The sequence below is a fragment of the Calypte anna genome, chromosome 18 (genome assembly GCF_003957555.1).
Source record: "Calypte anna isolate BGI_N300 chromosome 18, bCalAnn1_v1.p, whole genome shotgun sequence".
NCBI classification, from domain to species: domain Eukaryota; kingdom Metazoa; phylum Chordata; class Aves; order Apodiformes; family Trochilidae; genus Calypte; species Calypte anna.
In genome coordinates this window covers 4,613,156-4,626,109 of record NC_044263.1, presented here as the reverse complement: position 1 = coordinate 4,626,109, position 12,954 = coordinate 4,613,156, and the positions used below count along the sequence as shown (strand labels likewise).

At 46.9% G+C, this 12,954-nt stretch overlaps 1 protein-coding gene across 1 annotated transcript in view; it reads right to left on the bottom strand.

Moving 5' to 3' along the window:
- Nucleotides 1–4,327: 4,327 nt before the first annotated feature.
- SHISA6 (shisa family member 6) overlaps nt 4,328–12,954 on the bottom strand; it is a 214,315-nt gene continuing 205,688 nt past the window's right edge. The window contains exons 5-6 of the mRNA XM_030461941.1: nt 10,839–10,991; nt 4,328–4,878 (exon numbers count right to left, since the gene is read on the bottom strand). Of these exons, the coding sequence (XP_030317801.1) occupies nt 4,328–4,878; nt 10,839–10,991 (704 nt within the window). The remainder of the gene's footprint in view (nt 4,879–10,838; nt 10,992–12,954) is intronic.

The following is a 12,954-nucleotide window of genomic DNA, read 5'->3' as shown; positions in this document are numbered from 1 at the left end:
CCCTATTTCAAAGAGTGATGCAATCGAGTTTGGAAGCTGAGACTGGTACAGGGTCAGTCAGAACTTCATTATTTCATTTTAGAGCAGGTATGTATGTATCTGTGCCTGTGTGTACATACACATACATACATCTGCCTGTAGTAATGAGTGAGTTATATAAAATCCAGTGCAGCTCACTAGCACAGGTTGCTGCTTGGGGAATGCAAATAATTATCTATTTGTAGGAAATAATGGAATTTTTTTCTACATCACCCTCCCCCAGTCCCTGCACATGCACTCTGGGAACTGGATGCTCCACAGATGTGTATTTCCACCTGTGGGATGGAGAAAAAGACAGATGAATTCTTTAGAGTATATTAATCAAGGCAGATTATATTGTACTGTACAGAGCAATATGACTGCTTTCTGCTTTTCTCCTGAGTGCAGAATGCTATGGTGACTCAGACATGAGGAGAAGAAAGCAGAAAGGTCAAAGTGCAGGTAACAGCATCCCTTAGAGCTGCTGCCTGCTGGAGACCCTGACCAGAGGAAGAGCTGTGGGCAATCTGGGGATCTGCATGCCCCCAACCCAGCAACTCTCGCTCTGGAGATTGCAACACATCAGACATGATGTGGCAGGACAAGGATGACAAACAATATTAATAAAAATGCTTTGCTGTTCTACAGCATCAGGTGTGAGAGGGTCTCAAAGCACTTGGTAGACATCATGGTACGACCCCTTGTAATGCCTCTGCAGGATAGGAAAGTGTGGTCATCATCATCATCATCATCACATCGTGAACACGGGCAACCTAAGTGCTGGGGACCAGGCTGTGGATCATGACACCCAGTCATAGGCCAAGTGTCTGGTCAGTGACACTCTCAGAATGAGGAATAAGGGGAAAAAATGATGTAAGAACATCTGTGTTTACTGTGTTTACTGCTCTCACTGCCCACCCATCCCAGAACACAAAGAAAGACATGGGAACACAAGGCACCCAGGAACAAATCGTGGTCATCCAGGGCATTGTGTCTTCCCACAGAAATCTGCAGAAAATATTTGGTGGTGGTGGCAGTGATCCTGAACATATTTGGCCTAGAGAGGCTTTTTGATGGTTCTTGTGGGACACATCTGCTTGAAACAGATGAATGCGTGGAAAAGATGAGGAACCGGGGGCTAAGATTTCTTTGGAGGATTGTTGCCTAGGTAGGATGCTAGGAGAGGGCCTATGATATTTGTTAGAATAAGAGAAGGTTCAGAGGTCAAATGGCCTGGTGAGGAGCACAGCATCTGCATGGGCAACTTGAGTGAAAGATTTCCATATTTGCATCTGGTCCAGCAGCTTCTTAGTTCACAAATGGAAGATTTAGGTGAAGATTAGAGCTTGAGACACAGAGCTGTGGAAATGGAAAGAGAGGGGTGTTCACCTACCTGTGGCCTCACATGGTTACCTCTGCTCCTCTGGCTCTGCCACCTCACCTCTTGGAGATTCTAAGGAGGACTCTCCTCTCCCACAGTGTTCACATCTTCCTGCTTGCAGAGGGGAAGGTCTTGGCTTTGTTTGGGCCAAGAGAGAATGAAAGAGCTGCAGAACCTCAGCAGGGACTGCCTCCCCATCAGCCATGTACATTTCTCTTCACAAAAGTCACAAACTTTGGTCTGTGGGAAGGTCAGCAAGGGCAATATTTTCACAGAGATTGCCTTCTGTGAATAAATATCCAGTGACTGAGCTGAGGAGATTGGAGGTAGTCAGGGGAGAGAAGAGTCCCTCAAGGGAAAGGGTCACGAGATGAGGTCTGAGCCTTTTCTCTCTTTCCCTCCCATGCCATGAATGCCAACCTGATCTACAGACAATTCTGGTTGTTGCCTAGAATGACTTTGACTAAGGTTGAATGTTAATGACCTTCTGAACCATGAAGACTCTTATTCCTTCCCATCTCAGTTTCTGTCAAACAAAGCCCTGTTACATCTCACAGATGGAGTTCTTGCTGAACATTCTCTTCATCAGGCTGGGCAGAATAAAGATCATGAATTAGGACCAGAAAAAGACCACGTGGGCACTGCACTAAGGCCTAACTCTAAATCCCACAGGGAAAGACATCATCCTCCTCCTGCCTACGCTGCACCAGAAAAACCTGGAGCTGCATCACAAGCCTCCACACAAGGCTCAAGGTCACAACAACCTACATAACAACCGTTGAATGCTACAGGATGGACCTGTTGATCTGGGAACATAATTAAGACCAGGAGGCGGGAGGTATCTGAGGAGAAGGAGAAGGGCAGAGCTGATTTGAATGAACTTTAGTGAAGACCCATGTAGGAAAAGACAGTGCAGGAAAGTAGGACATAAAGAGAGAAGAATGGTATAGGAATAGAGTGAAAAAATTGTGATATTAGGAAGAAATTCTTTAGTGTGAGGGTGCTGAGCCCCTGTCCCAGGTTGCCCAGAGAAGCTGTGGCTGCCCCCTCCCTGGCAGTGTTCCAGCCCAGGTTGGATGGGGCTTGGAGCAACCTGGGCTGGTGGGAGGTGTCCCTGCCTATGCATGGGGTGGTACTGGATGAGCTTTAAGGTATCTTCCAACCTAAGCCCTTCCATGATTCCATGATTGTGTGAATGCGCGTGCAGCCTAAAGTCAGCTGTCTTTTCTCCTGGAGGAGGGAGCTTGCCTGTCATTTGGATTGGCAGCACAGGGGTGTGCATGTGGTGGAGCTTTGTGTGGACACCATGATCCATGAGTGCTGGATAGCATCCGGCACCAACAGGAAGAGCACTGGGCCTGGCTGACCTTCAGGACCTCTGAGACCCTTTCCTGGCCAGAGAAGTTTGTTCTAGTGGGAGTTATTTCTACAGAATTTGATAGGAACACAAATACAAAGGGGAAAAAAGCGACTAAGCAAACCAAAACCAAACCCAATAAGAAACAGAGCAATGCTCAATCTGTCTAGAAAACCAAAGATAAAACCCTCACAAATTCTGGACCCACGAGCTTATGTTTTAATGATTTTACAAATATACAATATCTAATTAGCATTATATCAGATATACAACATGCCCATTTATTATAATTACGCTGGATATATAATTTATATGCATGAAATGTAACTGTCTTCATGGCTAGGATCAGTACTCAGTGGAACTGGAATTTGGAAGGTTTTTTGCGGGGGCCATTACATGGAGAGAAAATATGGAATATTACCAACCTGCTTTTGGATAGACAGACACCCTCAGCTTTGTGCTTCTGCTAAGGGCCAGAAAAAAGATTTGCTACATATGGAGCTCTAGGTTTGCAAATGAAAGGAGAAAATATGGTGAAAAAGTGAGGAAGTGGTCCAGTGGAAAATGTTATCAGGAAAATAAACTTCTGGGGACAAATGCAGGCTCAGTGAAAGGTGTGGTAGCCTTGTCTGGAGGTCCTGGTTGAGTCAGGACTTCCCCCAGCTCAGGTCAGCAGTGTGAAGTTGAAGCACTTCTGGTACTTTAGGTTCAGCCTTGGCAAGAAGCTGGAGGAAGATAAACCCTATTCCAGGAAGATAAACCCCATTCCTATTTACATGTTGGGGATGCCAAGATACTAGGATGAGTGGAGAAAAGGGTCTAACAAGCATTTCAGCATATTTGTGCTTATCGAACACATCAACCCCACTACTTCCTACACTGAGAGAGCAGGCAATTTGTAGGCACTAGTATATTTTTATCTTATGAGCATATTTAATATAAACTAAAAGTTTATTTCTCAGCCAGGCTATTCTTGTCCCTAGATCTGCCAGTCCCCTAGGAAAGTCTGCCCTTGAATTTGCTCCAAGGGTGAGGAAGAACAGATGTATGGGTGCTGGCTGATACTGAGCGGTCTGGAGGTGCTGGCCAGCAGCCAGAAGCTCACCTACTTGCTACAGAAAGGCCAAACAGGAGGCATGAGGATGGAGAACAGGGCCCCTTCCTTCCCACCAGGATGAGGTGCTGCATTTCTTCCTCCCTGCCTTGGTCTGTGTGAGACTGTTTCTACTTGTAGCAACTGAAAAGTCCTAAATTCCTAAAAACAATGAGATAATGCAGGGGAGCCCTTGGAAGGAGCCATCTACTGCTATGGCTTTCTTTGACAGAAACTGATGCACGTCAGGAAATTTCCTCTTTTCTCCCTCCCTGCTGTCTTTTTGCTTGCTTGGGTTCTTCTGTCACCGACTGACGGGATGGCGTTAAAAACAACAACTTGGATGGGACTGTCGGAGAAGTCTTTTCAGACACTGAGTTGTTAGAGGTTACCTTGGCCTATAAGGCCACTGCAGTGTGTGGGGTGCTGTGGCCACCCCAGTCCTTCGGGAGCATCTACACCGCAGGAGGAGGTGCCATCAAACAGTCACCTCTGTTTTGCTGGCTGTGCGGTAGTGGTGGTGGTGGCCCGGGATGTAGTGCAGTTGTTCAACTGTGTTGTGCCGTCGGGAGGCGAACGCCTGGCGCTTGGCCGAGGTTGGGTTCATACTTAAGGTATTGTACAAGTTATTTGAGGCACTGGGATGGGAGTGCATCTTTGTCATCCTGTAGCGATCCAAGACGGGGGTGGAGACAAAGACGTCTGTGTGGGACAACGCCCGCGACATTGACTGCTCGGGGTACCCCGACCGCTCCGGGGAGAGCAGGGGGTCCTGGGAGTGGAGACGCTCTGCAGACAGGAGCTGCTCGTCTGAGAGGATCCGTTCATAAGACATGCTAAATTCCTCAGGCATGATCCTCTCGGGAGACAGCACCCTGTCCTGGGACATGGCCCTGATGGGACGGCGGGGCCTGTCCCGGTGGTTGCTCTGCTGAGACATTTTGATGACGTTGATGGGGAGCGTGCCCCGGGCTGCCAGGTCGGGCAGGTGTCTCCTCCTCATGTAGTATTCATCAGCCTCTTTGTCAGCTGTGGGGAAGGAAAGGGAACAATTAGAAACACTAGAGCTGTATTCCAGGGGGTGGAAAGGGGCTGTGTGCAGCACAGAGCCTCCTGGCAGGACCCAAGAAGCTGGATGTGGGCATGGGCATCTACACCAGGGTGCTTCCCATCAGAGAGATTCCAGCCCTGGGTGAGTTGTGTGCCCATGGACTCATGGCAAACAGATTGAGTTGTAATTGCATCCAGACAGATATAAGTCCCTGTGCAGTGCACCACAGACATGACACAACAGACTCCATATGCTGCTGAATCCAGGCCGTGGTACCACGTGAGCTACACAAATAGTGAGTTAAGGAGAAATTATCAAATGTCACCTTCACAATCCACTTCTAAAGAAAGCACAGGGAAGGGGAGCTGGGACAGGCAAGTTCCCCATTTGAGGAAACTCATCCCTCCTTTCTGGCCTCACATGCACGTGTGCTCTGGAACTCATGAGTGCCCTCATCACATTTTAATGTACTATTTGCAAATGCAATCACAAAGTACATTTGGTGGGATCTTTGGTGACTTGAGAAGATCCCAGAGTGAGTCTCATCCTAGACACCTGGCAGACAGTGATCCTCTTTTTAGAGAAGACAGCTCAGCAGCTGCTGGTGTGCAGGAAGGGGGTTCCTCATGCAAAGGCAAAGACAATTTCTCCACTGCAGAGAGGGAAGAAGATCTCTCACAGAGTAACTGTATGGGAACAGCCTGGCACAGAGAGCACAGACCTGGGAACACACACACATGATACAATAAGTACTTTCCCCACCAGTCTTGAGCCAAGTGTTGATGGGCAAAAACATAACCTCCTATGTGACCTGGTCAGCTTCTGGGACCTATCATAAAATTCCTTTGGAGAGTCTTCTGCTTATAAAACAAGTATGATAAAGACTACACCATAACGACAATAAAGACATTGATCTCTGCTCCAGTATTGCATCCAGTTGGAGACCTAGGATAGGGAAGTATAAGATAGTGGAAGAGGAAAAAGCTACATGTGTGGAGTTTCTGAGGTTGTTTGAGTAATAGAGCAAATCTCTTCTGCAGTAAAGTCTGGACAATCATGAGATGTATGAGGTAGATGGTCCCACTTCTGATATTAAGAATCTCTGTAGGCATTCAGCAGACCTAACATTTAAATATGGTGTTGAAATTTCCTATTTCCTCTGCCAATGCCATAAATCTATGGATTTCATGCACCACATTGACTGAAAAATAAAGACAACTGCTTGGCCATCCATGAGGCAGAGTGCTTTTGGAGGAAATGTCAGTGCCCTATGACATGTGATTGGTGCTGACAACATCCCAAAAACTTGCTTACAAGTCAGCATTGGTGCCTTAAGGTCTTCAGCTAAACCCTGGAGTGGTGTAAGTATCCTGAGCTTGGATGATCTCACTCACTAGTTTCCTCATCTCCCCTCCCACACATTCAGCACAAACCATTCCATGATTCTACAAACTTTTTTTTGTAGCCTACATACCACGAGGGCATGAGAATTGTCCAAAGTTCTCCTTTTCTGGTGTGCTTGCTGCTGCTGAGATATGCTCTCCAGAGTATATATTGCAGGAATGAGCCTTTTTTTTGCAAGCTAAACCTTCTTGGAAGAGTATCTCATTGCCAGTGTTAGACAGCAGCTCCCCTGGCCTCAAACACTTGTGTCTTTAAAATCACCTTCTAAGAAGCCTGAGAAGGACTGGGGAAATTTCACATGGCCACTGTAATTTTGGACATTTTTATTCGAAGATGTAGCCATAGGTAGACTTGCACACACTTTGTGTGCCCAGGCTTGACAATGATGTCTGAGGCTGGGTGCAGAAGGGGAGCTAAGCAGTTACCACTCTGGCACTTGGCCTCTGCTTTGGAATAGAGAAGTTCCACTAGAATTGCCCAAGTGGCTCTAAATAGATGTAATTAAAACAGAGAACATCCCAAATGGAGCTGTGCTTGGATGCTCACACCTGGACATGGTGACTGCCTGGAAGAGCTAAAGCAGCTTAATTTGGATTAAAAAGGCAGCATGCTCTACATTTTTAAAATTTCGCCAATTAGAAGTGTTAAAAATTAATTGTCTTCTCCTTCCTTCTTCTATCCCTGCAAACAAGTGTAGAAGTCTTGGGTGGCCTTTTGGCCACCACTTTCGGGGGTGTTTCTAAGCTGATGCAGGCTCACTCCTTCCGTGATGCTGAGAGATGCATTTAAGATGTTGGTACAACTATTCCAGGAATATTTTCAGGCGTAGACAAACTTCACATCTCCATCTCAAAGCCTTCAGAGCTGAAACATCTGGCAGCGTCCCATGAACAACATGCTGCTTCGAGCAGGCACCAGCCAGACATTTCACAGCCTCTTGCCTCTGAAAGGTGGTGTCAGCTCATGAGCCTCGCTGAACCAGTGGTGGAGAAAGCAGGTCCAGGAGAGGCCAAGTGTGCTGTGTCACCTGGGTGCCTTTAAACCCAGGGGATAGCTCAGCTCTAGAACTGCAGCATTTCTGCACTGGTAGAGGCATTTTGCTTCCCAACAATGAAGCAAACTCAGCTCGAGGCTTTAGAGATGGGAGGCACCAGGTGCTTTACCCAGTGGGTGGGGGGTGGGAACTGTGGTCCTCTGGTTGCATGGTTTGCTAAGATCAAAATATCTTCAGGACCTGAAACCTTTCAGTCTCATTCATCTCGTTCTCACTCCACCAGTTTGTTGCCTGGGATGTTGGGGCTCTGACACTGCCGCCCTTCATCTTTCCACTGGTGCTCATGTGAATATTGAACTTTGTCATTTGAGCCAAAATAAAAGCACAATCAAATAGACTCCCCCTGTTATGGGATGTGATTAAAAATTCAAAAATGTGTCCTCAGTGGATTCCAACCAACCATAATTGATGAGCACACAGAAAGAAATTGGTGGTCTATCTATTAACAGAAATTTCTCTTTATTTCAGCTAATGTCCTCCTTCTGGGACTTCACTTATCTTTATAAAACATGTGGAAGTGAAATTGGAAATCACAGTTTCTGCCCAATTTCTGTGCTTTTTCTTATTGTTTTTGATTTTGTTTTTTTCATTTTGTTTTGTTTTGTTTTGTTGGGGGTTTGTTTGTCTGTTTGTTTGGGTTTTTCTGGTTGTGTGGTGGTGTTGTTTTTTGTCCCCCCTCCTCTCCTTCCCTCCCTTTACAGTTTCTGGACCACTGACCAGGGCTGGTCGCACCAAGCTTCAGGAATCACAGAATCAGCATTTGAGTGCTTGATTTGCCTTTAGGATAAGTTGATTTGCCTCCAGGAAGCTTTTTTCCCCCTTCCATATGGAGGTAAAGCCCCAAACAAAAGGTCCTACTCACACATCTTCCCTCAACAAGTGTAAGATGCCATGGCAGGAAGGTGGAGCACAGTTCCTCTGACACTGGTTGGAGAAACAAAGACATTGTGGCTGTCTGAGAAGAGAGTATGGGAAAGCCAAGGACAGTTTTTCTTCTCATGGCTGTATGTTAATGTGTTACTATATGTGCAAACGTATATAAGGCCATCATAGTAATTTCTTTGCTTTTCTGAAAGGTAATTGCTTTTCTTTCCCTGCAGTTCCTGTGTAGCTCCTCTTTGGGCTTCTCTCTCCCATTTTAATTGGCTCTAACATTTTCAAGCTGCCTAGTCATTTGTGATGATTCTTTAGCCAATATCAAAAGGTTTAATATGCCTGAAAATATTAGCTTCCTTCCTGCCTGACCTTTCTCACTTTGCTGGAAACAGCAATTCCCTGGAGGGCTGGGCAGGACAGGATTCATGTGGCTGCTCTTGCTCAGCTGCCTCTTCCCATACCCACCCCCTGCTCTTCCCATCCCTCAGCCCAAAGGCAGGGCCAGGAAAAAGCCAGTGGAAGGCTTCCCAGTGAGGTGGGAAAAGTCACTGGGGGGCTTCCCAGTGAGGAGGGAAAGGTGAGTGGGGGTTTCCCACCCACCTTGCTCCTCAGACTTCCTCCCCCCCTTGGCTCCAAGGGCAGCAGCCCCACATGGGTTTCCTCTTGCCCATCCCCTGCAGTAGGACTCAGGACCTGGTTCTCTATGTCAGCAACCTCATTCCTACTGCTCTGTAAAAGGCTTCAAGCTTCAAGAGGGGCAGAAGCCCTGGTGCAGCAGAGGTGAGTGCCTGCCCTGCAAGCCCCCTGCCCAGGGAGGGAAGAGGTGGAGGCAGCAGGAGAGCTCATCTCTTCCCTGTTGCTCAGATCACTTAGATAAACCTCCTGAAGTGAGATGGACTTCATTAACCTCTAGGCACCAAACCCGAGTCTTGTTATAAAACCATAGAGTAATTTCAGTTGGATAAGACCTTTAAGATCATCGAGTCCAACTGTTAACCCAGCACACTGCCAAATCCACTGCTAAACCATGTTCCTAAAATCCAGCATCCAGCTAAGAGCCAGGCTTCTTGCCAGAGAAGCTCTGGCACCTGTGAGAGGCTGAGATCTTCAGAGTTCCTCCCAATACAGAGCTGACTGTCCTTCTGCACTCGTTATTGAGATGTCCACAGCAAGCAAAGAGGCCATGTGTCTGTCTGCTGGATGGCTAAAGTAGGATGAGGTAGATCTGACCATGCTCCAGCTGAGCTCTGTCTCCTCAAGTGTGGCTTAAGGAGATGCTAATCATTCTTTCTTTCAGGATGTTCCTTGATTATTCAGCCTCCTTCTTGGGCAGAAACTGCCTGTCACTATTTGTCTCTGCTAACTGTGGGAAAACAAATGACCTTTAACTATCTGACATGCCTGGAAAAATCTAGACAAATATCTGAAACAGACTGAATACTAATGCTTTTAGTTTTACTTGGATGGAAATATTTTGTTTGTTAATGGGCTCCTCACAACACTCTTTTTAAAAAAAACATGGCAGGGAGTTCATTAGAAACAAACAATTCTGTATATGGAAAACAAATCCCCAATAATTCATTTGCAAAGACCAACACTTAGATATTCCTTCTTCTAGATTTCTTGTTGAACTTATCTCCTTCATAAATCACAAGAAAATGATAATGCTGGCATTTTACCAGGCAAGGTTTAGGAGCAGGATGCTTGTTTTCCTTTGGCTCTAGAGAAGACCAGCAAACAAAAAGTGATTCTATGATTCTAGAGATGCTGAGTACATACAAACCCAGAGGGAACCTGACGTGCTTAGCACTTTTAGAGCTGAAACTGCTTATTTATTGACGGAAACATGTAGAGTAAGGCAGAAAATCTTCCTGTCACCATACTACAAACCAAGTGTCTGAGCCTGGAGAGGGCATTTGCTGGCACAAAGATCACTTACAATCCCACCACAGCTAAAGGATTTGCCATCAGTAAAGGTGATAGGCTGGAGAACTACAGGAAACTTGGCAGAACAATTCAATACATGAAACAGCAATACAAAACCAGCACAGGGCAGTGAGCATCATGCTGAAATACCAGAGACACAGCACAGACCAGACCAGGGCAGGACCCAGAACCCATGAAATTCAGCCATTGCTCCAGGCAGGGAGATCTCCTCCCACTGAAATAGGTGCTCCCAACCACTTCAGCAGCTTTCTGCCAGCCTGAGGTTGTCATCTGGTGCCAACTCCTCCCAGGCATGGGGAGTTAACCTGCCCTGGGTGTGCCAAGGTGAGCTGGGCTGGGCTGAAGCAGCCACCTTGGCTCATCCTGAGCCTGGAAGAGAGGAAAAGGACTCTCAGGTGGCTCTACCAGGAGCAGCTATGAGGTGGAGTAGTGGGAGGCAGCATATTGAGGAGGTCAGTAAGGGAATAACCACATGTGCTCTCACAACAATGACATTACTGTTTCTCTCTGTTCTTCCTTGATGGGAAGAGACAGCCAAAGAGATTGGAGATGCCAGCTTGGGCAGTACAACAACAGAACATTATTGCCTTAACATTGTGCTCACCACAGCTTACAAGCAAATGAGATACAAAGGAAATGAAATGAGCTGACACCTACTTAGTCTCTTCAGAGAAGAATATTTACTTGAGTTTGTCTTTACAGCAGACTCATAGGATGGTGGGAGGTGAGAGAGATTCTGGAAGGACCGGGAGAAGGAGAGATCATAGGGTTCGGTGGCAGAAGTAAGGATGTTGTTCATTCGTGGTTTGTCTGGAAAAAAAAACACAAAAGAGAAAGACATGTCCACAGTATGCACCAAACCAAGCTGAGTGAGGAAAACCCATGCCCATGGAGCCTAGCAGGGTGCAGAGCTGTATCTGACCCAGTGCTGGTGAGAAGCTGACTGATCTAATTCAAGCTGGCATCAGCAGATTGGTGAAAAATGGATCCTTTGGTGTTGTCTCCTTGTCCACAATGATCAGGCAGAGTAGCAAACTGCTACCTCAAAAAGCATATAAACCAAGCAGCCCTCCTGATAGTGGGACAGAGGTTCTTACAGTCTTTGGGTCACCTTGCTTGCCATGGAGGACTGACTCCTGGGGCTGCGGCGTGATCCCAATGCAGCCTGCATAAGCTTGGGAGAGAGCACCTACCTTCACCTTCCCTCTCATCAAAGCCTTTGGAATGAGTTGATAGGGTTATTGTGACTGGGACTGATAATCACATTGCTCTCTCCTCCTGCAAGACTTCTGATTAACACATGGAGGCTCCTGGGCAAAGCTGCTCCATGTCTCCAGGAGTTCTGGTGGTCTCCAGAAATGTTAAGCAGAGCTTTGGGGTGCACACCTGAGTGCAGTCACAAGGTTTGGAGCAGTTCCTGATGCAGAAAAGGAGGTTGAATCCCTCAGGGGTGAAGGATGTCCCTCTACTAATTTTAATTTTGTGTCAAAACAGCTGTCAGGATGGTTTTGCTGAGGGCACTGCCAGGAAAGATTAGCACTGGGCCTGGGTGTTACAAGTCAGGTACAGACATCCTGCAGAGTTTGTCTGCTATTGAAATCATGGTCCTGTGCTGCAATCTGAATGGTGGGTGCTCTCTCTTCAGCTCAGCCTTGAGGGACAAAGGATCTGGTGAGCTGTATTTATACAATTCAGGTGTTCAGATATTAAAATAGAGGTAGGAGTAGTGAAACCACCAGCAGCTTCAGTTTTTAGAAGCAAAGCCAGAACAGACTGCACTGTGCTCTGTGGGAGTTTGCAGCAGTGATAGGATGGCATTAGCTGGGTCAGAAAGCCAAGGAGGTGACCACTTCAAGTATTGTCTGAAAATGAAACCAGAGGGCTGAGTTCTCTGAGTGGCAGGATGGGGTCACACATTCCTGGGGTGCTCCTCTCTAGAGAGGGCTCTGAAGAACAATGCTACATGAGCTCAACACACTCTCAGGACTCTCTTATCTCCTCTGAAATGGTTGAGATTACAGCACAGCTTCTGCCCAAAAGGAAATGAACATCAGGAGAATTTCACCCTGACCTTGTGTGGTGTCCAAACCTTTGCAAACTTCCCTCATCTCCCACAAACCTCTCAACCAAAATCCACGCAACAGAGTGAAGGTATTTCAGAAGACATTTTTCTAGAGTCAAAAATTGTTTCCTGTAAAAAAAATTGCAGGAGCCAGGCTATCTCCTCCCCAACTGCTATTCCCCTGTGTGCAGTCCTGCCCCTCCAGCTTTCCTCCCATTGTGGTTTCCCAGAGATATTTTAAACCTTCTCTCACCTACCCTTCACTTTGACACACTCAGTCAAACACAGGTTGAGACAGTCTGTGGCACAAACTTGCTCCTCATTTCCTCAGGTTGGCATGGTCAGAGCACTCCTGTAGCTCTCAGCAGCTCCAGACCTCGTGCTCTGCTCAGGGCCACCTGAATCATATCAGAGATGGGTGGGTGGATGTTTTCCAGGGTCTCCAGGGCACCCACAAAGGGCTGAAAGGGATGATGTGGACCCTCTCAGAGATCTGATGGCACCCATGTGTAAGCACTTGAATTCCAACTTCCATGCCTACAAACCCAGCAGTTGTTCCTGCCTGCCCTTTCCATCACTGGTCCATGAACTCTGCTGCTCCATGAGCATCCTCCCCATGGAGCTCCCTGCAGAACCAATCCCAGCAGTGCACTCTTTCCCATCTCTGTCTTGGGTATGTCTGTGAGCAGAGGAGCAGCTCCCTCTTTCCCA